The following is a 25611-nucleotide window of genomic DNA, read 5'->3' as shown; positions in this document are numbered from 1 at the left end:
GACTCTGCTGTCCGTCCGTCCCGTGATAAATCCCTATCTCGTAGGGTGCGGGACAGCTCTAACATTATCCTGAGGGCATTTGCGTCAAGCTTTGACTGTCAGTACATAAGATAAGATAAGGTACGAAATGGTATAGAAATTAAATTCCTTGACCGTATGTGCTAAATCAACGCCTGAAGATTTATTTGATTTGAGATACTGTCTGACCTTGCACGCTATTCATGACAGCAGACGTGACTGTGAGTTTCCGAGACACGCATGTCTGTGTCCAATTACAGCTAAATTCGATTCATTCCTTCCCACGAGGTGCTATTGTGAAGTGAACGTATTGGAACAAGATGCCGGCTGTGACAAATATTTCCATAGAACGAGAATATGAAAAAAATCCCGAGTTAAGTTCGGAAGACGTCAAAAACATAAGAGAGTGGATGCAGACTCAACCGCATTTACCAAATGAACATATTACTGGTGAGTAAAAAAATTAATGATTTACGTTCCTACTCGAACACTAGGGTCTATCAATTTACTGGGTCGCTTTGTCACAGTGTAAACAATAGGGTTGTTTCCATCTACAAATCTTAGGGCAGAATATTATCACAATAATTTCTTTTGGATTATAAGAACATGTTAAACTATTTTAATATTAGGGGACCTGTAATGACCATATTTTTGTAAATATTGAATTTAAAATATCTTTTGGCACACGTCACGTGACCAAACTCGAAACGCCATAGAAGATTCTGATGACGTCACAACTCTCGGATTGACACTGTTGACAGTTAGGTGATAAACAACAAATGACAAATGTCAGTTGACAGTTCGTATCTTCTATGTGTGTATGTAGTTATGTGTCAAACCGTAAACTGTGACGTCACACAATTCTCAAAGAGCGTTTTGGGCGCGAAAGCATCTGTCAAAATATATTTTGTTAATTTAACATATTTAAAGCCGTTTTTAGTCTAAAAGTTGAATTTTAGGGCAACTTTTAGTTAAGAGGCTGTCAACACCCAATGTCCTTGAAATTGATGTTACTTAAACAGTTTTTTAAGAAAGACTATTTGTTTTAGTCAAGTAAGAAAAATATATGTTCATATTAATTATATTTCAAAGACCGTGGTTGTACTCGATACACGATTGAACGAAATCGGCTCGATAGAAAATAATTGCAAAGATTGGTCTTCAAATCACAATTAAACGGTTTTATGTCTTTATTGTTTTAACTTATGGGTCTGCAATTAAAATCACAATTTCAAAACATTTATATCTAAACCGTGGTTGAGTAAAATATTACACTAATAATCCACTTTTTTTTTATTTAAATATTTTTCTTATTATTCCCTTGCCCAGGCCCAGTAACATGCGACAGTGCTATCTCATTTACTCCGATACAAATAGAAAGTGTGCGCGCTTTAGGTATTGACAGCCTCTTAATATAGAACGTAATACAAGCGTTTCAAAAAATTAGAAACAACCCTATTCTGCAATGTAAATATGAAAAAAAATCGGCTATAATATACCTAAAGGTGACATTTGGAAGTCAACTGCAGCTGAATTACTGTTGTGACGTTACAGCTGCGGCATTGAAGCGGGTGCTTTCACTACCAGTATCCTTGATAAAATAAGTGACCGTTCTAATCGTGGCAGTAATGCGGCGGCAAACGACATGCAGATATAGTTGCAATCCGAACGTTACCTTAACTTATGATCAGAATGAAATGTAAATGAAACAGGTGTTTTGGGTTTCATTGTAAACGTTGTTACTTAGTTATAGTTATACACGTTCATCTCGCATGATATAGCTTGTTGTCGTGACTTTAAAGAAATTGAAAATTGTAATAGTCTGATTGTAGGCAGGGTATTTTATATTCTCCTACCACAGCTTCTATTTGCTTATGTACCTAATTTAAATAAAATAATTAAACAAAGAGTGTTTGTAATCAATATGGCTATATTTAATTTTATCGTTGAACGCGTTAGCAACGCGGGCGTATTAATAAAGTTATTGTTGTGTTCGACGTTATCGGTTGCCACAACGGATAATAAACAGAATTAAGTGTACTAATAAGTAATTTTTTTTCAGATCTTGACATAATATTGGCATATCATAGATGTGACCAAAATATACAAAATACGAAAAAGTTAATCGATCTTAACTTTTCATTACGAAATCTGTTTTCATTTTACCAAAACAGAAAAATAAACAAATCCTTAGAAGATGCTTTGAATACTTGGTAAGTTACTTGGTTAGTTGTTTTTATATAAACATTTATTTATAATGCAAATTTATAATATTTTTATTAATTATGTTTATGTTACTCTTCCATATTGGTGACTATTTCTTTAAGGTTGATTACTCCATTAAAAACTCTGACGACAAAGGGATATCGAGCTGTTTATTGCCAAATATTGAACACTGACCCGGGCCACTTTGTATACAGCGATGTAGTCAGGTAAAGCAAATATTGAACACTGATCCGGGCCACTTTGTATACAGTGATGTAGTCAGGTAAAACAAATATTGAACACTGACCCGGGCCACTTTGTATACAGTGATGTAGTCAGGTAAAACAAATATTGAACACTGACCCGGGCCACTTTGTATACAGTGATGTAGGCAGATAAAGCAAATATTGAACACTGATCCGGGCCACTTTGTATACAGTGATGTAGGCAGATAAAACAAATATTGAACACTGACCCGGGCCACTTTGTATACAGTGATGTAGTCAGGTAAAGCAAATATTGAACACTGATCCGGGCCACTTTGTATACAGTGATGTAGGCAGATAAAACAAATATTGAACACTGATCCGGGCCACTTTGTATACAGTGATGTAGTCAGGTAAAGCAAATATTGAACACTGATCCGGGCCACTTTGTATACAGTGATGTAGGCAGATAAAACAAATATTGAACACTGATCCGGGCCACTTTGTATACAGCGATGTAGTCAGGTAAAGCAAATATTGAACACTGATCCGGGCCACTTTGTATACAGTGATGTAGTCAGGTAAAACAAATATTGAACACTGACCCGGGCCACTTTGTATACAGTGATGTAGGCAGATAAAACAAATATTGAACACTGACCCGGGCCACTTTGTATACAGCGATGTAGTCAGGTAAAACAAATATTGAACACTGACCCGGGCCACTTTGTATACAGTGATGTAGGCAGATAAAACAAATATTGAACACTGACCCGGGCCACTTTGTATACAGCGATGTAGTCAGGTAAAACAAATATTGAACACTGACCCGGGCCACTTTGTATACAGCGATGTAGTCAGGTAAAACAAATTTACAGTCAAAACCAACACTATATGTGGCACTTGTAGAAACGTTAAGTTACCGTTCGCATTCAGACTACACCAGCATTATTACTGTAGCAGTATCGCAGCACGACATTACTGTCGACTGCATTGCTGCTGTAAATAAATAAATATTTGGGGACAATCTTATACAAACCGATCGAGCCCTAAACTAAGCAAGGCTTGCACGATGGGTACCTAATAGGCGTTGATATACATATACGTATATACAGGTGATCAATCCAAAACGGTCAGTATGGAGAAGTCAGAAACTATGAGAGATAGCCACATCGCCCACATCTTAATGCCTTTACCAGGATTTGAACCCGGGACCTCCGTTTTCGTAGGCAGGGTTACTACCAACTGCGCTAGGAGCCCGTTAAATGTCATAAATCCGGATAGCAAGATATATTTTGGTATTTGTGTGTTGTAACGTCGCGAAGCAATTTTTTTATGATATAGGAGGCAAACGAATAGACGAATCGCCTCATAGTAAGCGATTACCCTCGCCCATGGACACCTGCGACAATGCGTCGTCTTAAAGTTTTCACTGAGGCTTCACGGAAAACAAGTTTTAACTGGAGAAAACATTGCTTTTGTAGGTAAAACGCTGTGTGATATACGCGCAGAAAGACAATTCTGAACAGTAATTGTGTCGTTGTCGAGCTAAAAGTATAGACATACTATTTAATACATATAAAGACAGCGCACTCGCTTCCATAAAATGTGCTGACTGCGACAGTAATCGCTCCCGATGTATGATACTCGTAAAACTCTTTAGCTAAGAGTGATATCTCGACTCTCGTTTGGGTTTGCTTATTTTCTACTAATGACCATTGCATTTACTTCAGAGCCTTTGTAATGATAATGGATCTCTGGCAACTGGAGGAGGGCACTGTGGCAGGCCTCGTCGTGATTGTCAACATGGACCAGGTGTTGATGGGACATTTGTACCAGATAGATCTCACTGTGGCCCAACAGTTTTTCTATTTTTTACAGGTTTTTGATTTAAATAACATATTTTTATTTAAGTATTATAGATTTCCCGATGTTCCTTTTTGGGGTTCCATACCCAACGGGTAAAACGGGACCCTATTACTAAGACTCTGCTGTCCGACCGTTTGTCGGTCTGTCAGTCCGTCTGTCACCAGGCTGTATCACATGAACCGTGTTAGCTAGACAGTTGAAATTTTCACAGATGATGTATTTCTGTTGCCGCTATAACAGCAAATACTGAAAAGTACGCAACCCTCGGTGGGCGCGTCCGACTCGCACTTTTTTAAATGTAAATTATACTGATATTGAATTATAATTTGCCATACTTAATCATTCGTTGTAAGACTTGTACTTGATTTTAAATGTGTCGGCAACTATGACTAAAAAAATATATGATAAGATGAAACAAAAAAAATAGAAAAGGATAGCGAAAATGCTCTAAATGACACACAATATAAAATAAATCTAAAACGAACTAAAGTAACAAAATAAATAAAACAAATTAGGTTTATTTTTACCTATCCGTATTACTTGTAAGCACTCCATTTTTAAAACATCATAGTTTTATATGCCAAAGATTTTCCTACAGTTTTACCTTTCATTTCAGGAAGCAATGTTCATTCGACTAAAAGAGTTCCACATTATCAACGCACCAAGTTTCGTGGACCGGCTGTTAGCCATGTTGAAACCGTTCATGAAGAAGGAATTGTTACATATGCTGCGAATACACACCGTCAATTCCATGTCATTGGATGAACATTTCTGTAGTGTGGAGCTCTCGAAAGAAATACGGGAAATCAATTGCGTAGAAATTAGTAGTAAGTCTTTTAATGTTGTGTCTCGTATATATTATTTATTTATTTCTATTCTCATATAGCATTGCAATTGTAGATCGTTAACCAAGTTAGGAAATGCACCAATTTCTGCCGAGAACGAGATATGTGAGAGTGTCAATAGTTCGAGTCAGAATGGATGCCTTTCATCCAGGTTAATCCTAATTTTCATGTCAAATACTAGGCAAGTAAAATAGAGGTACACGTGTATTTTACAAAACACGACGAATTATTAGGAGAATACATAAATTATAGGACATTATTACACAAATTGACTACGTCCCACACTAAGCTCATAAAGCTTGTATTGTGGGTACTTAGACAACGATATATATAATACATAAAAACTTAACTACATAGAAAACACAACAGGATTTGAACCCGAAACCATCAGATTCATAGGCACGGTGACTACCTACTAGGCCAGATAGGTCGTCAAAATGAGAATGTATATTATATTAATGGTATTTCTTGAGTGTACTTGTCAATTAATAACTCCCAAAAGGATCGTTATTTTTGAATCCAGAGTTAAATATTGGAATGGAGATTATAAATCAAATCAATTTAGAACCGAATTTTCATTATTTATAACAAAAAAAAAACTAAACAAGAATGTAGTAAACACCCCTATAATGGAACAGGCACCAGTAATGGAATGGTATAGACAAATCCTGTAAAACAAGCATTTACCATCAGTTTTTAATCGCTGGCAACATTTTACCATAAAAAACAAAGTATTTGTTATTTTGAAAATGTATGGCGCCATAAATTCCATGACTGGAGCAAAAAAAAAAAAACACAGTTTTAATTGGTTAATAATATGGAAACCAATTGCAATAGATTTCATTAAATACATACAAAACATAAAGGACGAATTGGACATTCAACTTTTAAAGCGTAAAGCGGAAGAAATTTTACAGGTGTCGGTGAAATATCAAAAACACTCCAAATTTTCTCTTATTAGTTCCATGATTGGTGCCGTTAACATATACTTAGAAAGTAATACACACGCAAACACACACACAGGATTAATATTTGTCTCTTCCTTAGTTTATCTTATATTGTTTCTTTGCGTGACATCAACTTACATCATATTTGTATATCAACGTTTATTGTTAGTTTAACTGCACCACCTACGGAATATTTTAATTATCTTGTCTCCGTTATCTAAAGGTGGTTTGGAAAGGATTTTTAAAGACAACATGTTGCTACCTACCTAACTGCTTACATTACATACGATTATAGATATAAAAATAATTTACATTAATTTAGGAGAAAAAATAACTATCAAATTACAAATTAAAATGAACAATAATGTGTTTAAATACAAAAGTACAAAAAAACAAACAAATCAAAATAAAACTCAGTTAAAAATCCCACCCCCGCGTCATTCCACGCGCAAAGGTGCCCAAAACGCACGCCGCATTACCGCGTTGAATCGCACCAAAAATGACTCGGAGCGGGGATCAATGAAATTAATGAGCGCAACTAAATAAATATATTTTTAATGCAAAACACATTTGGTTTTTAGTTTTATTGAAAACAGTAAGAATTATCTGTGTATTTAATACTATTATGTCAATCTTCTCAGTTGTTGTTTTGGTACAAAGAAAGGAAAAAAATAAAATATATTATATTTTGATAGCCCACCTCGTGATCCTCTTCCAGGGAATACGTATGATGCTTTCAAGTATAAAAACGCTGTTCTCTCGCCTATCTTAACGCAATTCATAATTCTTTATTGCGACCATGGTACAGCAGTGTAGACATAGACATAGACACAAAGGCTTTTTGGCTTAAATCGGGGACAACATATTTCGTTCATCTTGCATTAAATTAGCGCTAGGAGAGAAATATAGAATTCTACGAAACAAAAGAAGCGAGAAATTTATCATTTACTAAAATTGTAGTCTCGGAATTTGAAAGGAATCTAATAAAGTAATAACCATCCAGCATTAATTCATAAAAAAATTCCTAGACAGCCAATAAACCTCTTTTAATAAATATAAATAGGTACCTAAAGATTATTCTAAAAATTACCATGTTGCTCCAAGCCTTCGAGGAATACCGGCTTCCAACATATCGGAAGCTCGGTAGGGAGGAGCCCGAGGGATATCTTACCGTAAAAATTGTTCCGCCTTTTTTTGCGGGGGGAAACGTGCATGTAGTCGCACTTCAACGTAAGGAGAAAGGCACTTATAATTATAATTCAATGATAAAATACATCTAGGTTTCACTTAATGCACCAGTTAATTCTCTTTTAATATTCATTTAAATATAATAATATTTCGTGATCAGTAATCGTTTCAGCTTGCAGATAAAAGCTGTTTCAATTGTTTCTGCTTTTAATTCTTCCGGTAATTTGTTATATATTTTTATTGACATTACAAAAGGTACAATTGAAAGCATCTTAAATCTCGAGTCTGGTAATAAAAGTATGTTTTTGTAGCGCATTATACGATTTTTTGTTACAACTTCGCGTTTAGTATACACATATAATTCGGGGTAGTTTCTAACAAACTTGCACATTTCTAGAATATATATACAGGGAAGGGTGAGCTTATTATGTAATTTTTTTGTCATTAACTAAAATTCGAATTAGTTTTTTTTAGAATAAATAAGCTCGGTGCCTCTGTACTATTTGCCCAAATAATTACACCGTAGCACAGCCAGTTATAGGCGTATGCGTAATAGGTCTGAAGTGCAGTTGTAAAGTCCGTCGATTTTTTTATTTCCTTTAGAGCGCCACCGAATTTTGATATTTTACTTTTATTTAAAAAAAATTATATGTGGTTTCCAGCAGATATGTTTGTCTATTACTATCCCGAGTAATGTGAATTCATCTACGACTTCTAATTTTGTATTATTCCATCTATATGATTTTGGTGTGGGTGAAATGTCATTAGTTTTGTTTTTGAGAAGTTAATTTCTTAATTGTGGTCGCTTAACCAATTCTTTCAGAGCGATTATTTCCGAAAATATTCTTTTTACCAAAACGTCGTTTTTGGAGAGCTCATTCGTTTTGAAAGACCTATCCAACGATACTCCACACCATTGGCTTAAAGCGAAAATATATATATTTTTTTAACTATTTTGTATGGGAGGCACCCTAAAAATTTTGTTTGCACTTTTTATTTTACCGTTCTATTGCCATGCATAATTTATGTATCTATGCTATTACAGCTTTCTAGCCCTAACGATCACGGAGCAAAGTGGCGGACGGACAGACAGACAGACATGGCGAAACTATGTAACTACCTATAAGGGTTCTTACTGTTCCTAGTTGAATAGGGAATCCTAAAAAAGGTAAACAATATTTACGTGTCTTTTTATTGAAAAAAGTTTTGTAATAATTAGTAAATGATCGTATCGTATATGATACCGACTTGATACCAGTTGGATAATAAATCTTTGAAGTGACATTTCAAGAAAACTGTCATTAAGTACGAAATAAAACTTGACTGATTAATAACTAGTATTACGACTAATATATAGTGTAAATTCACTGGCTATTAAGTTCAGAGAGCTCTTTGTTCCCAGCATGGTTTGGATAGATTGGATTTTTTTTTTCGCTCTAACTCATATGATAATCAAAAAATCTACAAAGAAGTTAAATGAAGGGGCATAGCTGTAGTTAAAATACAATAAATTGTGTAAAAATATTCCCCTAGTCCACCTATCTCTACCATGTTTCCACAAAGTAAATATCTTGGGAGGGAATTGAGAACTACGTTTGTACTGAGAAGCGGTCGTCCACTAACAACAATAAAAGACTCATTGAAAGGATCATTGGTTGTTATGACGTGCACGAGCACTTGAAACCAATTGAGTTGTCATTACATACGTGTCATTATCTGATCCGCCAGTTACATCAGATCTGAAGGACCGCTTTAAATGGTAAACCGGTGGTTTGACATAAATACCACGCCGGTTAACAAGCTTCTAGCTTAGTTGCTAGCAGAACTTCGGTGATTGTAAGTATCTATGAGTGAAATTTAGCTTATGGTAGCTACAGCCAGGATCATCGCAAAGCAAAATTCATTAATTGTATAAGAATATTATACATCTTATAATAGGATGTGTAGGGTCTAAGAAAAATCGTATCCCGAGTTTGACAGCTGAAGACGCTGTTCATGTTTGCTTGTACATGTTTTATGGTATTAACTAAAATTTTAAACAACTTTTGTCAATGAAGAGTCACCGCACAATGCAGCTGTGCAGCACCGTCTACTTCAGCTGCCAAGCTTTAGGTGTAAAACATGGTTTTTCTTGTGAATGAATGAATTTTTGAGTTGTGGTGACCCTGCCTACCAAGCTGAAGGTTCTTTACATTTTTTTGTGTCACAAATATTTGTTGAGTTACGGATGTTTCTATGTACGTATTAAAGTACTTATTATGCAAAATGTGTTTATCAGTTTTTGTAGCTCCGTTTGTGTAGCTCATAAGTATGCCCCGCCCGCCCGTTCTCTTCAGGTTTGAATATTACCCAAACAAAGAGTAAAGTATGTACCCAAAACACTATTTTTCGCTATTACATAATCACCGGTCAATAAAAGTTTTGTTTGGTTAGAATAAAATTCTATAATGTCAACAAACCTCTTGCCTGACATTGCAATATTTGACGTTGCGTTGCCAATATGCGCGCTGTACAGTTGAGTTGTTCGCGGCATAATTCTCGAGGGGTCATTTAGGTAGTCGGACTTCTATAGTTTTTATATTTCGTTGGTATATGGGTATATATATTATACCATTGTACATATCGTCGTCTAGGGATAAGGTCGATTTGTGTAAGATTGTCCTATAATATTTATTATTTGTGTGTTTTATTATTTTATGTGTTCTTATAACGTGTAATTATGCAATATTTCAGATGAAACTTGGAACAAACTAAGAGAAAATGAAATTTTTTTTGAAGATGAATCCAAAAAACGAGTTAATGAAGCTAAGCGGCCCGAAGAATCGTTATCAATGAGTAAAATATTCAGCGGTATGGAGGACACTTTCAGAGCCTTGCAAATTGATTAAGGTGCCGTAGGTTCAGGGAACGGAGTTCTTTTAAACGCGCGCGCGCGTAGCGCTTTTTTAGATCCCAATACAGTTGCCTTTCTCTAGTAACTTCATTGATTCGAAACTTCATGTTTTGAATTTCGCTCGACAGAAAGAAATCACGAACATAGGTCTAAAACGCATCTTAAAATTTTGTAGCAAATTTAGCACAAAAGCTAAAAATATTATAATCGCTTCTAAAAATTAGCAATTAGCTAAATTAGCATCTCATCAATTAATTTTTTTAATTTATACAAAAAATTAAAATTTCAGAACACGGTATTCATTTCTCTCACGCTTCCGCTCAGTGAGGGTGAGAGAAGAACCTACCGGGCCTTAAGTCCTGATTATAAATAAATACCAAGTGATTTAGATGTATGAGGGCCCAGCTAACAAACATAATCATCATATCTGAAAAGTTTATCTTAGTAAGTCATTGTTAATCTAGAACAAAAAATACGTATAATTGATTTTAACCCAAATTTAGTTGCAAACTCACGTAAAATATACGTTTTACGTGAACTATTTGTTAGTATAATTAAAACGTAATTCAATTTACATAAACTGAGAGCTTGGTCTAACTGGTTCTTCGAAAATTACATACACAATGGAAGCTCGAATTAGACTGAAAGCGGGTGTAAGTTGATAGTTGACAGGAAATTCGGGGATAGTGTTGATAGTAAACCTTGTCTCGACAGCGCCGGCAAATTCACCCGGCGGCGTTCATGTTTCTGTAATACGGGTGACGTTCACAGCGAGCTGCCGATGGATCTTGCCAGGTTATCGCCAGCTGCTAATACCAAATTGTTACACTGTGCACTGGTCAATATCCTTTTTCCCCTGTTCTCGTCTGTTGCTTTGCTACTGGGTTCAGTATTTATTTAATACCACGTCGGTGGCAAACAAGCATACGACCCGCTTGACGGTAAGCGGTCAACGTAGCCTGTAAACGCCTGCAACTCCAGGGGTGTTACACGTTGCCGACCCTTTAAAAAACTGTAAACTCCTGTGTGCACGCTTGTTGTCGTCGTCATGGTATAAAAAATATGTCATTAAACACTTCCAACACTGGTAGGTAGTGAAATTGTTTATATTAATATATAGGAGGATAATTTTCCTACGTTGTTCTGAGTGGTAACCGTTGGGAACAATCCATTCTGCCGATTTAAAGGCACATTGTTGCTGTATAAACTCGACGATTAGCTATGCATGTGTTTTTGTGTAATTTGTATAGTAAGTAATAATAACAAGATACAAAAGATTATGCCTGAGTATTTTTGTTACACGACTGCCGAAGAAACCTGATGAACACATGTTTTAAAGAGAGCAACACAAAGCATTCAACAAGCGTATTCTAAACGGTCTACATCGGCGCCGGAATCAGATATAGCGTCCGCCAGCGTGATAACTGCGTTATTTTAGTGGTACTTGAGGCCAATTTAAACTTACATTTTGACATCCCAATGGTGATTTTGTTATGATTCCCTCGTGAGACGCAGGACCGCCTCGTCAACAATCCTATTTCGTCACCTTTTTGCATATCAAGACTTCGCTATCTGTCGAGCAAAAAAGTAGCACGGCCGTACCATCCTTTTCTCGAAGCAATTCCGGCCATTTTCGACTCCTCTATAACTACGTTGTGGATAAAACTAGAAACCTGAATTTTCAGTAACCAAGCAGGCATTCATACGTAAACAGAATGACTTGGCCCTCACATGAAAACGCAATGTATCTCACAAGTAATACATATTATATCAAACTATATTGTTTAGTGCGATTGCTAAGTCAATCTGTTTATCTAAATCATAAAAGATTTTTATATTGATATGGTCACTATAAGATGTTGTTAGGTTAGCTAATTACGTAATAACTTAAGACAGAAGGTCCCTTAAGTAGGGACTGAATAAATTAACCGATTTGGTATTACATGGATCTCACAACGTTTTACGTTAGAAGAACTGAGTTGCGAGACTTGTTTTTTTTTTACAAGTTATGTTTTTGATGGCATAAGATAATTCTGGACTCATCGTCATAAACATTTGTAATACCGTAAAACCGTGTTTTGTAAAAGTTTGTTTTGTAAATAACCCTAAATTATTTATTTATTTAATCGTATGGCATAACATAGTACAGAAGCATATAATATCCAAAAATTATTAAACGTCAACACAAAGACCAGTCAGCCATTTGATGGCTTGTCGCACAGGGAGATCAGGTCTTCTGGAGAACCGGCAGTATAGCGCAATATGGGGCAGTCTTCAATTGTGTGCTGGATAGTCTGGGTTTCAGCACCGCAAGCGCGAGCAGGAGAGTCCACCTATCCACAGCGGTGTTTATATTGAGCGCAACGTCCGTACAACACACAACACACTAAAACACTAAATAAATATCAGTTAACAAACGCAAAATGGGACTGTGCATATGCAGTCGTTTCGGCATTTCGCGCTTACACGCGCGCTACATTTCGCTACTTAAGGCCTGTACGCGCCTACACGCGTTTCAAAAACGAGCTTAAACTTGGGGATAAAACGCTAGCCTGAAACAGCCCTCAGTCAAAAGTAATTAAACGACGAGTTAATATCCTGGAACTGTTGGTTTTTGCTATGTACAGACTAGGTATTCTCAATAACGAACTCCACCGTCCGGTATTTATTTTTGGCATGCATGTGCATATAGGAGTGCAAATAAAAAAATATGTTGATTTGGCACTTTTTTAGGGTTCCGTAGTCAACTAGGAACCCTTATAGTTTCGCCATGTCCGTCTGTCTGTCTGTCTGTCCGAGGCTTTGCTCCGTGGTCGTTAGTGCTAGAAAGCTGAAATTTGGCATGGATATATAAATCAATAAAGCCGACAAAGTCGTACAATAAAATCTAAAAATTTTTTTTTTTAGGGTTCCTCCCCTACACGTAAAGTGGGGGTGAAATTTTTTTTTCGCATCAACCCTAGAGTGTGGGGTATCGTTGGAAAGGTCTTTCAAAACTAATAGGGGTTTTCAACAATATTTTTTGATAAAGTGAATATATTCGGAGATAATCGCTCCGAAAGAAAAAAAAATGTGTCCCCCCCTCTAACTTTTGAATCATAGGTCCAAAAAATATGAAAACAATCGTGGAAGTAGAGCTCAAGAAAGACATTAAATGAAAACTATAGCGGACATTATCAGTTTAGCTGTTTTTGAGTTATCGCAAAAAGTTTTCCCTTCATAGTAAAAAGACTTACTTTAATTAGGTACTGATTATGCAAATTTGCCTATTTGTTTAACTCGGGTGAAAGGTACCGTTTCATCTCTTGGTTAACAATTTACTATACTTTAAGCTCCAGTTTAGCTTATTGTGACGGAAGAGTAACTACGGAACCCTACACTGAGCGTGGCCCGACATGCTCTTGGCCGGTTATTAAATAAAACGGTTTAAGTTTCCGACCTAGGTTAGTCTGTCGGACTCCCATACATTTGATAATGATTTCTAAAAATGATAAATTATATTGCACTGAGCAAATAAGTTTTTGGTAAAAAAACATTTTTGGTACACGCTTTTATCGCTGACTGTACTTTTCTTTCCACAGGCAACTAAAATACTTATCGAGACGATTTTAACAACCCCAAACACAATTAGTTTACGTTGTTTTACCACACGGTTCCCATGGCCACCTCCTATTTCCATCGTCAGATCAGCTCCCTGTTATCATGATATTGCATTGTCATCCGATTTATATATGTATGCAAAATTTTTGCTGAATCGAAAATCGGGAAGTGAGTCAAATTTAGCTTTCAACACTCCCACTCTAACTAACTAACTAACATGCATACATACTAACAGGGCAAGTTAAATAAAAGCTTGTAAAAAGACTGAAAAAAAAACAACCCTTAAAAAATAAAAATCTTTTATCAGTGATCGAAATGACATTTTTATCAAAATTTATGACATTTTTATTAATTAACATTATTAATCTTAATTAGTAATATAATTTAATTGAAACAAATTGTTATTTTAATAAATTTATGCATACAATGACATTTTATATTGTATAGAGATTATAGAGTAATTACTAAACATATTTTATACTATAGTTTCGTTTTTTTTTTGTTTTTTCTGTGATCGTGATCGGAGACAGGTAGCAATTTATGCCACTTTAACGTCAAATGTAATAACGAACATACCTAAATATAGTTTACTTGACAAACTGCAGAAAACGGTGAAAAATAGCGATACTACTCCTAAAAATTCGTGTGATACCTCATTAGATTCGTAATGATGTTTAGAAACATTTATTTGAAGCGTTTATTAGCACACAAAAAAATTCAAAAGTTGTAGACAAAAAAAAGACGGAAAAAAGAAGACATTTCCTTTTTCGCCATTATTTTAAAAAGTATTCATATTTAAGAAATTTGAATAAAATATTAATCAAAAACAGGAAATTTTCGTATAAATAATATTCATTTGCAGAACTGTATCTTTAGTATTTATGCTTTTTATTCAACGCTGAACATAGCCCTCTGCGTTTCAGTTTCGGATCACGTGCGCGGCGTGAAAGAGGGAGTACGTAATATTAAATATTATTATAAAGATATTAAATATACATAATAAAAGTTGAAGAAATTTTTTTTTATTTGAAGCATGTCAAAGAATGTAATACTGCTAGAAATTAATCTTAAAGTTATATTTTTCCACAAGTTACGCAGTTATTAAGTACTTACCTAACACAATTTTCTCGAACGTTTGTCTTAAATGTAAATCTAGAAAAATATTTCGCCAGGCGGAGCCCTTCTTATATACATATTAACAAGACCACTTTATAAAAGTTGTAATAAAATTAATACTTTGTTAAAAATAAATTTTACAATAATGGTGAAAACTAACAAAAAATGAAAAATCGAGGTAAAATGGTAAAATATATTATAACCAAACTATTGATTTGAAATAATTAATAACCTTTATACTTAACGTGATCTTGTTTAACATGCGGCCTACACGAAGCAAAAAGTTTTTAAGATAATTATTTTAACATTTTTCTTGTTTCCAATGAAGAAGGAAGTTCGAGATTTTTTTTTATAAACATTTTCCTAACTTGTTGAATAGTAAGTAATCTTAAGTATTTTTTCTAACAGTAATAGATTTTGGAAAGTGTTCAGAATACGCCATAATTAATTCAAATTATTACATAGACAATTAATACCTTTAAAAAATATTCAATGTGACGTACTTGCTTTTAAAGCCGCGCGCCGATACTCAAAATTACGGGCGGATACCTATTTTCAGCGTTGAATAAAGAGTACAAATAATGGAGAAACAGTTCTGCAAGACGGGACTTTTCTATTGGAAATAACCTAATCTTTAATAATGTTAATTTTGATTTCTTAAATATGAATACTTTGAGATATTGGGGAAACAAGAAATAACAACTTCTCCTCCTTTTTTTGTTAATAACTTTCGATATTGTTTCTGTGCTAATAAAAGCTTCGAATACATTTTTTAGGCATCGATACGAATCTAATAAGGTATCATACGTATTTTTAGGAGTAGTATCTCAATTTTTCACCGGTTCCAGTTTGTCGAGTAGACTTTATTAATCCTACGTTGTTAAAAAATAAACATCACCGATGTTGCAAAAAAAACTTTAAAAACCTCAAACACTTTCCAAAAAATCGTTGTTATTTAGAATATTTTTTTGTAATATAAACATCTCAACGACAGTGTATATCGACTTGAAAGTCTATTTATCGTTCAATTAATAGACATTTCATATGTTACAGCTATACTTTTAATTCGAATAAAAGAAATGTACATACTTCGATAACAAAAGTAATCATATTTAATGTATAAATTATATACGAAGTATAAATTATGTCACATCCATTTTATTCTTTCATTCTAAAATTGCTACTTGTGTCCGATTCTTAGTAATCACTAATCATTCACCTCAACTCTCCGGGCGATACCATAACTAATAAGATTTGGAGGTATTTAGGTCTATCAGGGGTATGTCTGTAGAAAACCGGTAGATGCAGGTCAGGTTATCACACATACGGGACGAGCACAAATGTTCGGAGGATTCAGCCAATATGATGATGACATTGATGACGACTAAAATATAGGTTATTTAAGGAATAAGAGGCTAAATATCAGAATGAAAATTGTACAACAAATCCATTTTCACCTCAGCAGGTCGAATAAGCCTACTTTCGTCACTCCAGGGAGTGTGGAAAGTGCGAATTTCCTCACTCCAGGGAGTGAGACAAAGTAGCTTACTAATTTAGTGAAGGCTATGAATACAGGAATAAAAACTTTACTTGATGTTGAATTGTTTTAACCTTTAATATTTTCTCACTACTGAGGTGAAAAGTTGTATGTGTCACACGAGAGCAAAGTTATTTTACATCTAGCTACGCTCGTGATTCAATTATAGAATCTTTTGCTTACTCGGAACTCAAAATCAACACTCGTAAGAAAGACTTACTTTCCTCTCTTGTTGCACAAATAACTATTAAATCAAATTTTATAGGATTATCGTAATAAAATAAGAAAAAGCGGCCAAGTGCGAGTCGGACTCGCCCATGAAGGGTTCCGTACCGTTTATACGTATTAAAAATAACTACTTACTAGATCTCGTTCAAACCAATTTTCGGTGGAAGTTTGCATGGTAATGTATATCATATTTTTTTTTTTTTGATTTTTCATTCTGTTATTTTAGAAGTTACAGTGTCCCCCCCCCCACACACATTTTTTCACTTTGGAAGTGTCTCTCGCGCAAACTATTCAGTTTAGAAAAAAATGATATTAGAAACCTAAATATCATTTTTAAAGACCTATCCATAGATACCCCACACGTATGGGTTTGATGAAAAAAGATTTTTTTGAGTTTCAGTTCTAAGTATGGGGAACCCCCAAAATTTATTGTTTTTTTTTTTTCTATTTTTGTGTAAAAATCTTAATGCGGTTCATAGAATACATCTACTTACCAAGTTTGAACAGTATAGCTCTTATAGTTGCGGAAAAAAGTGGCTGTGACATAATCGGACAGACAGACGGACATGACGAATCTATAAGGGTTCCGTTTTTTGCCATTTGGCTACGGAACCCTAAAAAGACGTACTCGGAACTTGAAAAGTAAAATGCAATTTTTTTCGTTCCGAGACTGAAAATGTTTTACTGGTTTTAAAGTTTGGGTTTATTTTTGTAACACTTTTTGAAGTGATGGAGAAATGAAATGCTAAAGAGTATCAATATGGTGTCGTAAGTTGGCTCTCGGTCGTCATGAATTACCTGTTTTAAGTATTTAACTTCGCATGCAATCACAATGGGACATAGCTTACTTTTATAACGAAACAATAACGCTGCCTCAGAAGCCCAGATTCCAAATCTTTAGTCCGTACAAAGCCGGTACAATGCAACCGCGAGAATTTGCGGTGTACTGCAGTTTATAAAGCGGGTTTCATTGTTCTGCTTCAAGGTGTTGCCATTTTTACGGAGAAATCCGTAGAGCTACCGAATTCAGTCCTTATTTTATTTATTTATTAACGTTAATTGCACAAAAAATATTACAGTACAAAAGGCGGACTTAATGCCATGAGGCATTCTTTATCATTCAATCAAAGTAGTATACTGTGGGAGGTGCTACAAATACATTAGCAAAAACACATAATTATGATAACATACTTATATATAATATTTACATACACTTTTGTGTCTATTGCATATACCTACTTTTGTATGTGTTGATATTCTTGTGCCCGGATATACAGAAATTATTAGACATAGGAACGATAAGTGTTCCATTTTTGCCATTTCAGCTACGGAACCCTTAAACTGAATTCCATGTCGGTCGTTTTATATCGCCAAAAAGTAGGTAAGTATAGTTAGACCAAGCTAAGTTGGCAGCGATTTTGATAGCCCAGACCATAGAGTTAAGATATTGACGGATACTAATGCATAATATACTGACTTTAGTTGCTTTAAAGTAACTTCATCGCGTAAGCTTCTAAGTGCATAGCAAGCGGAGCTGATGTTATTTTCCAGCGACTTAGGTTCTTCTCTCCAGTTAAGATCCCTATCTAGGTGTATACCAAGGAATTTAACACAATCTTCAGTGGCCACATCAGAACCTTCCAAGTTAACATCTAGGGACTCTCTATTCCTAGACGTTGTTCTAAATAGCATGGCTTTTGTTTTAATCATGTTCAAGATTAGGTTATTGCTATTGAACCACGTTTGAAACTTTCTAAGGAGTGCATTTACGTTATTATTCTGTACCCCTAGTGTAAATTTAGTCGATAGCGAAACGTGACGTACGCGTTTGCGTTAAGTCTCATTTTGTATGGGTTTTTGAACAGCGCGCCAAGCGGGACGTTTTGGAAAGTCAAAAATCTCATACAAAATGACACTTAACGCAAACGCGTACGTCACGTTTCGCTGTCGAAAATATTTACACTAGGGGTACTGTTCTTCTATATTAGTTGAGGTAACTATTGCGTTTGTGTCATCTGCAAAAACGACTACTCTAACATCGCTAAAATGTTTACTAATGCAATCAACCAAATCATTGACAACTATTACAAAAAGAATAGGTCCCAGAATAGAAGCCTGGGGCACCCCTTTATAAATTTTAGCTAGCCTGGAACCGTATACCTTTTGGCAACCATCTTCTATCGATTTCATCTCTACTAGCATTTTTCTGTTTAACAAGTATGACGTGAGAAGTTTTAATACCTTGCCCCGTACGCCACAGTAATTCAGCATGTAAAATAGTATATCATGATCAACCGTATCGAATGCAGACGTCAGATCAAGATAGTATAGAAAGCATTAGCCATTAAAGCGTCTTTAATCGCCTTATGCGCGGGAAATTACCATACCCACCTTTTTTGAAAGGCACAAACAATAATTTAGCCATTTAGCTTATTAGTTTCTATATACATAATTATTTAATAAGAAGGGCAACAGTTACACAAATTTTCGGAAATTACCCTATGGAACTTACTGGTCACACTCCGGTTTGATTTGAAACATCGTGATTTAACGTACGATAATGTAATAAACTATTAACTTACCTATGGACAGTTATTTCGTCTCATTTTTTCTTCCGATTGGTTAGAACATAGCTTGGTCTAACTCCATGCATTAAAAAAAAAAGTTTAACCTAGTGGGTAGTGACCCTGCCTACGAAGGCGATGGTCCCGGGTTCAAATCCTGGTAAGGGCATTTATTCGTGTGATGAGCATGGATATTTGTTCCTGAGTCATGGCTGTTTTTTTATGTATTTAAGTATTTATAAATATTTATATATTATATATATAGGAGCTAAAAACTATAGTTTATAAAGAAAACCACTAAGTCCAAACAATCGTTGTCTAAGTACCCTCAACACAAGCCTCATTGAGCTTACTGTGGGACTTTGTCAATTTGTGTAATAATGTCCTATAATATATATATTTTAATGTTTCTGCGAAGCAGCAGACTCATGACACTGAGTAACAATTTATCATTATTATTTTTTCAATATTGCTTGGGAAATCTTCTAAGTTTCAGAACAGTTGAAAAAAGCGTTGAAAACAATCTACAAAACCATAAATTTGTTTACCGACGATATACGGATTTTTAGTCAACCTACAGATTTCCAAAAATCTAATCTGGCAACACAGTGTGTGTCGTATAATGTTCCTCACGTCGTATTGTATTGATTCAATGATTCAGCGATGGTATAATGGCTCAAAATAAACCAGGACCTGCTGCAATCACTGCACCATTGTCTCCTCGCCTAAATGCGATACAAAGAAATTCGATTGTATTTATTACAAAGCTTCGTTGAAGTCAGTTTGCACTGGTAGAATTGCATTATACCAACATTACCAACTACGATTACGTGGAATCGTTTACTTGTTTTTCCCAGACTGTGAGAGAAAAAGGAGGGTTATATGTTTGACCTGAATACGGTTTCGTACCTTTTGGCGTCGAGACCCTTGGCCCGTGGGGTCCGAATGCATCTACACTATTTAAGGAATTAGCCAAAAAAATTGCAGACGCTACCGGTGATCGTAGAGCTGGCAGCTTCCTCGCACAGAGAATAAGTATTGCGATACAACGAGGAAATGCTGCCAGCATCTACGGCACCATGCCGCAGGGGGATAGTTTTTAATTATTTATTTTAAGATTAGTTTTATTTATTTTTAGATTTAGATTTTAAGTTTTATATGTATTATGTTGTTATGTTTGTACCGAATAAGTTGTTTCCCTAATAAAATAAATTTCCCTATAATAATGTTCCCGCGTAACTACAAAACGCTTGAACCAATTTTTGTTTAGTTTTTCTTGCGCGAATGTTACTGGGCACCTATATTAAAGATGTAAAAATCAAAATTACAAGGATTTTCGCCAAGAAATGTAACTTTTTATAATTAAATTATAGTGTAAAAAATATGAATTATATGTTAACACGTCAAAAAAAACATCGTCGGGGGTGATTAAACTTCTTACTTGTTTAATATAAAAATGCAACTACTGTAAGCTATATCGTATGCATTTTTAATTGAATATAACATGCAATATCCATGCACAAAGCAGAGGATAGCAATGTAGAGCGGTTTTATTCCGTCGGATAAACTCAAACATAAATTTTCATCTTGACATTTCAATTTATCCAGCCGCTTTAAGCAGCTCGTTATCTCATCATGAATATTTCAATATGGCCCTTTAAGTGCATGCCCATAGAAGTGCAACTGAACAATGAATAAAGCGAAAGGCTTCAATATTAAAATTGGCGGGCAGAATAAAGTGCATGTGCTGTTACATAGTAAATAATTCTGGCGGGAGTCCCGGCATCCGCACTTGCAATAAAACGAACAATGCAATTTAGCTAGTGCTGCATTCACGCGATGGCTTCCCTGTAAAAGTTGGTAGTTAAGTTACCCGCACTCGATTCGGGCCGTCTATTACCGCGAGATATAAAATAAAACTGGGCTAACCAAATCACAACACCGCAGCATATCACAGTCAGGTGCCGTTATAACCGAATGTATTGAAAAACAAAACATTTGCACGGAGAACACATGTTCCAGCGATACTCTTTTTAGACACCCGTCCAGTGTTTTATGCGTATGAATGCGTGAAATATTATATCGAGCAAGTGCGAACTATGAACAAAATAAAAGCGGAGATAACAAACAGTACCCCTAGTGTAAATTTAGTCGATAGCGAAACGTGACGTACACGTTTGCGTTAAGTCTCATTTTGTATGGGTTTTTGAACAGCGCGCCAAGCGGGACGTTTTGGAAAGTCAAAAATCTCATACAAAATGACACTTAACGCAAACGCGTACGTCACGTTTCGCTGTCGAAAATATTTACACTAGGGGTACAGATCGTGACTATGTTAAACGATGCACTAGTTTAGTCCTTTCGAATAAAACTGGTGGAACATTTGTTTTGTAGGGCTGTTATCACCCTGGCGTTGGCGCCGGAGTTTTAAACCCCATTAGAGCCTTTTCACATTGTCTGATCCGATATCGGTAGTAAGACCGATATCCGACAGTGTCTGAATTAGATAGATAAAATTTGTCAACACACCTTTGCGACCACGACCATTGAAACTTGCGTCGAAACGTCGGAAATAAACTGCCCTCCTAACGTACTTTATGTTAATAACTCGTATTAAAATATAATTTAATTGTTTACCATATTCTCATACAATGTGTCACACAATTGAATGAGATTTTAAAATTAGTTGTTGCATTTAACGTTAGGAGGGCAGTAAACGTAATACATAAGTATAATAAATTCGTGACAGCCTCGGTTATAAATTAACGTCTTGGTATATTATATTTAAGTCCAAGCAAACATTCATTAAAATAAAAGTCGATAAGGCGGGGATTTTTTTTTAGGATAGGAACAATGACTGCCAAGATTTTATAATTAAAATAAATGTATAAATAAGTGTAGTGTACAATCTATTTCAATAGCTCGTATTGCTTATTTTTATTGCATATTGCTAAAAACGAAAATCACTGTACCTACTTCGTTTTTTAGCATTAGAAAGAAAGTAAGCGATCACGACGTGTATTTTTATTGAAAAAATAAGTTGTAATATGTAACAATGTATAAATCATATACGAAAATTTACATTTTATTTGTTTTCATAAGTAATAGTTAGGTGCCTACTATTTTTTAAAGCGTTGTATTATAAGCGTATTTTGTAAATACGTGAAGATTGTTGACCTCTTTTATAATGCAAAAAAAAAACAAAGTATCGACTCAAGTTTACACGAATATTTTTCCCGCCGTTTTCGTACATTATCTAGGTATCTAATGGTTTATCTACGTAATTAGTTTATTACACGTTATATTAAATTTGTTGCTCATAAAAAAAAACTTAAAATGTTATTATAAAGATTTTTTTTTTGCAAAACATGTGAATGTTTTCAATACATTTTTTTTCTCGATTATTATACGAAATTGCTGTTGTCATTAACAGCTGTTTAAATGACGCCATCTATGTCGCGCCCTACCGCTCGCACCGCTTTCAGAGATCACGCACACTACTACAAGGTACAACATATACCTACATATATACGCAAACAAACAAAAAATATCGTCCGACAGTCGACGGGGGATTCGACATAGCTACGAGTAAAATTATCGGAAGGCCCTTCCGATATCGGATGTCTGAAGGCGCCTATGAGAAAAAGTTGCAGGAGAGTGCCATTGGCATTAAGCCTTTGCGTTGTCCATCCCTTTTTAGTTATAATGATTTATTAAATGCATAAATAAATACCGATATCAGATCGGACAATGTAAAAACCCTCTTAAGGTAATATCAGGCTAAGGAATCATAAACAATTTGGCTACATGTATTCAGACCTTTCCCCAATTTATAGATATAAATGACAAAATCTACAAGTATTAGTTTGGTTGTGATATTTGTAAGAATATTATTAATATCAAAGTATGCATGCAGCATGTTATTTTTTAGGCATGACATTGAATTTGTACATCCGAATTTGTGGATAAAACATAGTGACCGAAATGTTTTTAAAGATACCACCTATACGAGTATACACCTATGTTAAACAAATAAAATCAATCGCACTCTGATTCTTACTATGTTGGCAGGTACAGTCAACCAATTAGAATCCTAGGCCACTATAGAACCTTGTCGCTTTAACTACTAGATACTTGACACGCAACACTCAATAAGCATTGTCGTAGAAGTCATTATGGCATGGTTCTATAGTGGCCTAGGAATCAAATTGGTTGACGTACTTATATTTTTATGTTGCCTTTTTCTATAAAAGTCAACTTACAATTATCGCACATGGGCATTTTCATTCTTTATTAATGTACCTATTACCTATCAGCATTTTTATTCATTAGTAATTTTAAAGATATAATAAATACGAGTATATTAACTATCTGAATGAACTTGATAAAGTACTAGTTATACCGCATGGGAATTATTTCATACCTATTAATTATCTTAGTATACAATTAATATTAACCACCTGAATTAACTTGCCTATTAATGATTAAACATGAGTAAATAATTTGATACCTGCTTATCTAATTAAATAGTTATTTGTTTTACAAGGGGGCAAAGTTGTTGGGGCAAACTGAATCACGAGCTTAGCGAGTGGTTCGAGAAGTGGAATCTTGAGCGTTGCGGGGGTTTCAAGGCACGAGGGTTAAAGAAACTTTGCCTCCGAGTGAAACACAACATTTATCACCACACTAAATACTAACTATGAAATACAAAAAAAAATGCAACCAAATTAAATCCAAATGAACGTAATAATAAATTTATCATACAAAATCATCATTTAAAAGTACAAATCTACAAGCTAACATAAGGAAACAACTCAAAATTTGCATCTGATTACTTTGCCCCACATGTGGATAAAATGCAACTTTCTCATTAGTTTTTGAACAATCAAGAGGGCCTTTACCAGTTGGTGTGGTGAAAACTATAGTGTGTATTGTGACAATCGCTGATATTGAAACGTCATCGATCGTGAAAATGAATCTGACAGATCTTTTGTAGATTCCACCAATATAGTATGTGACATAGAGTGGACTTCGTTTACAGTAGACACAATTCCTCATAAAATGCCGTCCGATTGTGGGAATAGCATATAAAAATTTCAAAGAGCCGGTGCGCGTGCACTGTCCGCGCGCCGCCGCATCGTTCCTGCATAAAACATGCAAATTGGCCCACTTCACTGGTGTGCCTAAGTTCACTCGCTTTTGCACTTTTATGTAAAATTGAGGGCCATTAGTCATGTAAATATTATTAAACGGGCTCGCCGCCACAAAACCTGTTTATGTATGCCGCTGATACAATTAGGACTTTGAGTTTAATCATTATTCTTCTATTTGTAAGGACTTTTAATTGGCGCGTGACATAGTAAAAATACATTTCATTGTTGGTGTTGAATGGCACAATAGAAGTTTAATGACTGCGGATCGTCGGCTGTCGTGGATGTGCGATGAATGGCGGCCGTTCGGCGCAATACTACCTAATGAGCTTCTAAATTATCCCACGGATATCATATTTAAAGTACCGAATTCCTTTTATTACAGAGTTTATTTTATAAATACAATAACCGGTATATAGATACTAACAAAGCATAAACACAGCCTTTCCTTAGTAACACCATTGAAATAAGAAAAGTAGGTACTTACATACTTATATTCTTCAAATATTGTAAGTAGAACTCCAATAATAAAGATTTTTTTGGAATTGATCACTAAAGAAGGTGAACATGGGTTTGATGTTTTTAACGAATTCTACAAACAAATATGAGGGCAAAGGCTGGTTGGTTATTATGTATATAACAGTAAGTCGCCTGTTAAAGTTTTAAATAATGGACATAGAGATCAATGCTTAAACAGAAAAAAAAAATACAAAAAAAGAAAAAAAAATTAAAAGCTTGTAAATATCACAAACTTCATAAGGTATTGATAAAAAGCAATATCACAAGAACCTTTTAAATTCAAAATGTTAAGTAAGTATATTAAGTGTGAAATTAAAGAAAAGTAAGGTACATTTAAATAACATTCCCTCAAGCACAATTTCAGCGCAGATCGCAATATTAAATGGTAGATAATTATTATGAACTAATGGAAATTAAAACTTTTTAATTTCAGAACAAAATTAGATGGTGACCTCCGTGGGTCTTAATACCTAGATAAAGTTAGTGTTACCGATGGTGCCCGAAGCCCGATAAACGCGAGGTTCCCACTTCATCAATTACCACCCCCCGCGCCCGCGACCCTTTTGCCGCTCTGGCCCAGCATCCGTAGGTATTGCAGTCGGTTACCGAGCGCGACTTCGGAATAATTGTGTTAATCAGTGTAGGACGGTTATTAATTACATCGTTGCCGCATCCGAAAATGCAGATTAAGGAGTTTGATTCCTGAGCCAATTCGTACACCCAGCC

The 25611-nt window shown here is 35.1% G+C and overlaps 1 protein-coding gene across 1 annotated transcript; it reads left to right on the top strand.

Moving 5' to 3' along the window:
• Positions 1-144: 144 nt before the first annotated feature.
• LOC133516898 (alpha-tocopherol transfer protein-like) lies at positions 145-11451 on the top strand. The gene is made up of 6 exons (XM_061849936.1): positions 145-468; positions 2081-2231; positions 2346-2450; positions 4163-4310; positions 4915-5125; positions 10012-11451. The coding sequence occupies exons 1-6, from the start codon at positions 339-341 to the stop codon at positions 10164-10166; spliced, it is 900 nt and encodes a 299-aa protein (XP_061705920.1). The 5' UTR covers positions 145-338; the 3' UTR covers positions 10167-11451.
• Positions 11452-25611: the final 14160 nt, after the last annotated feature.

This window comes from Cydia pomonella, chromosome 4 (genome assembly GCF_033807575.1).
Source record: "Cydia pomonella isolate Wapato2018A chromosome 4, ilCydPomo1, whole genome shotgun sequence".
Classification (NCBI taxonomy): Eukaryota; Metazoa; Arthropoda; class Insecta; order Lepidoptera; family Tortricidae; genus Cydia; species Cydia pomonella.
This window is presented reverse-complemented; position numbering and strand designations above follow the sequence as displayed.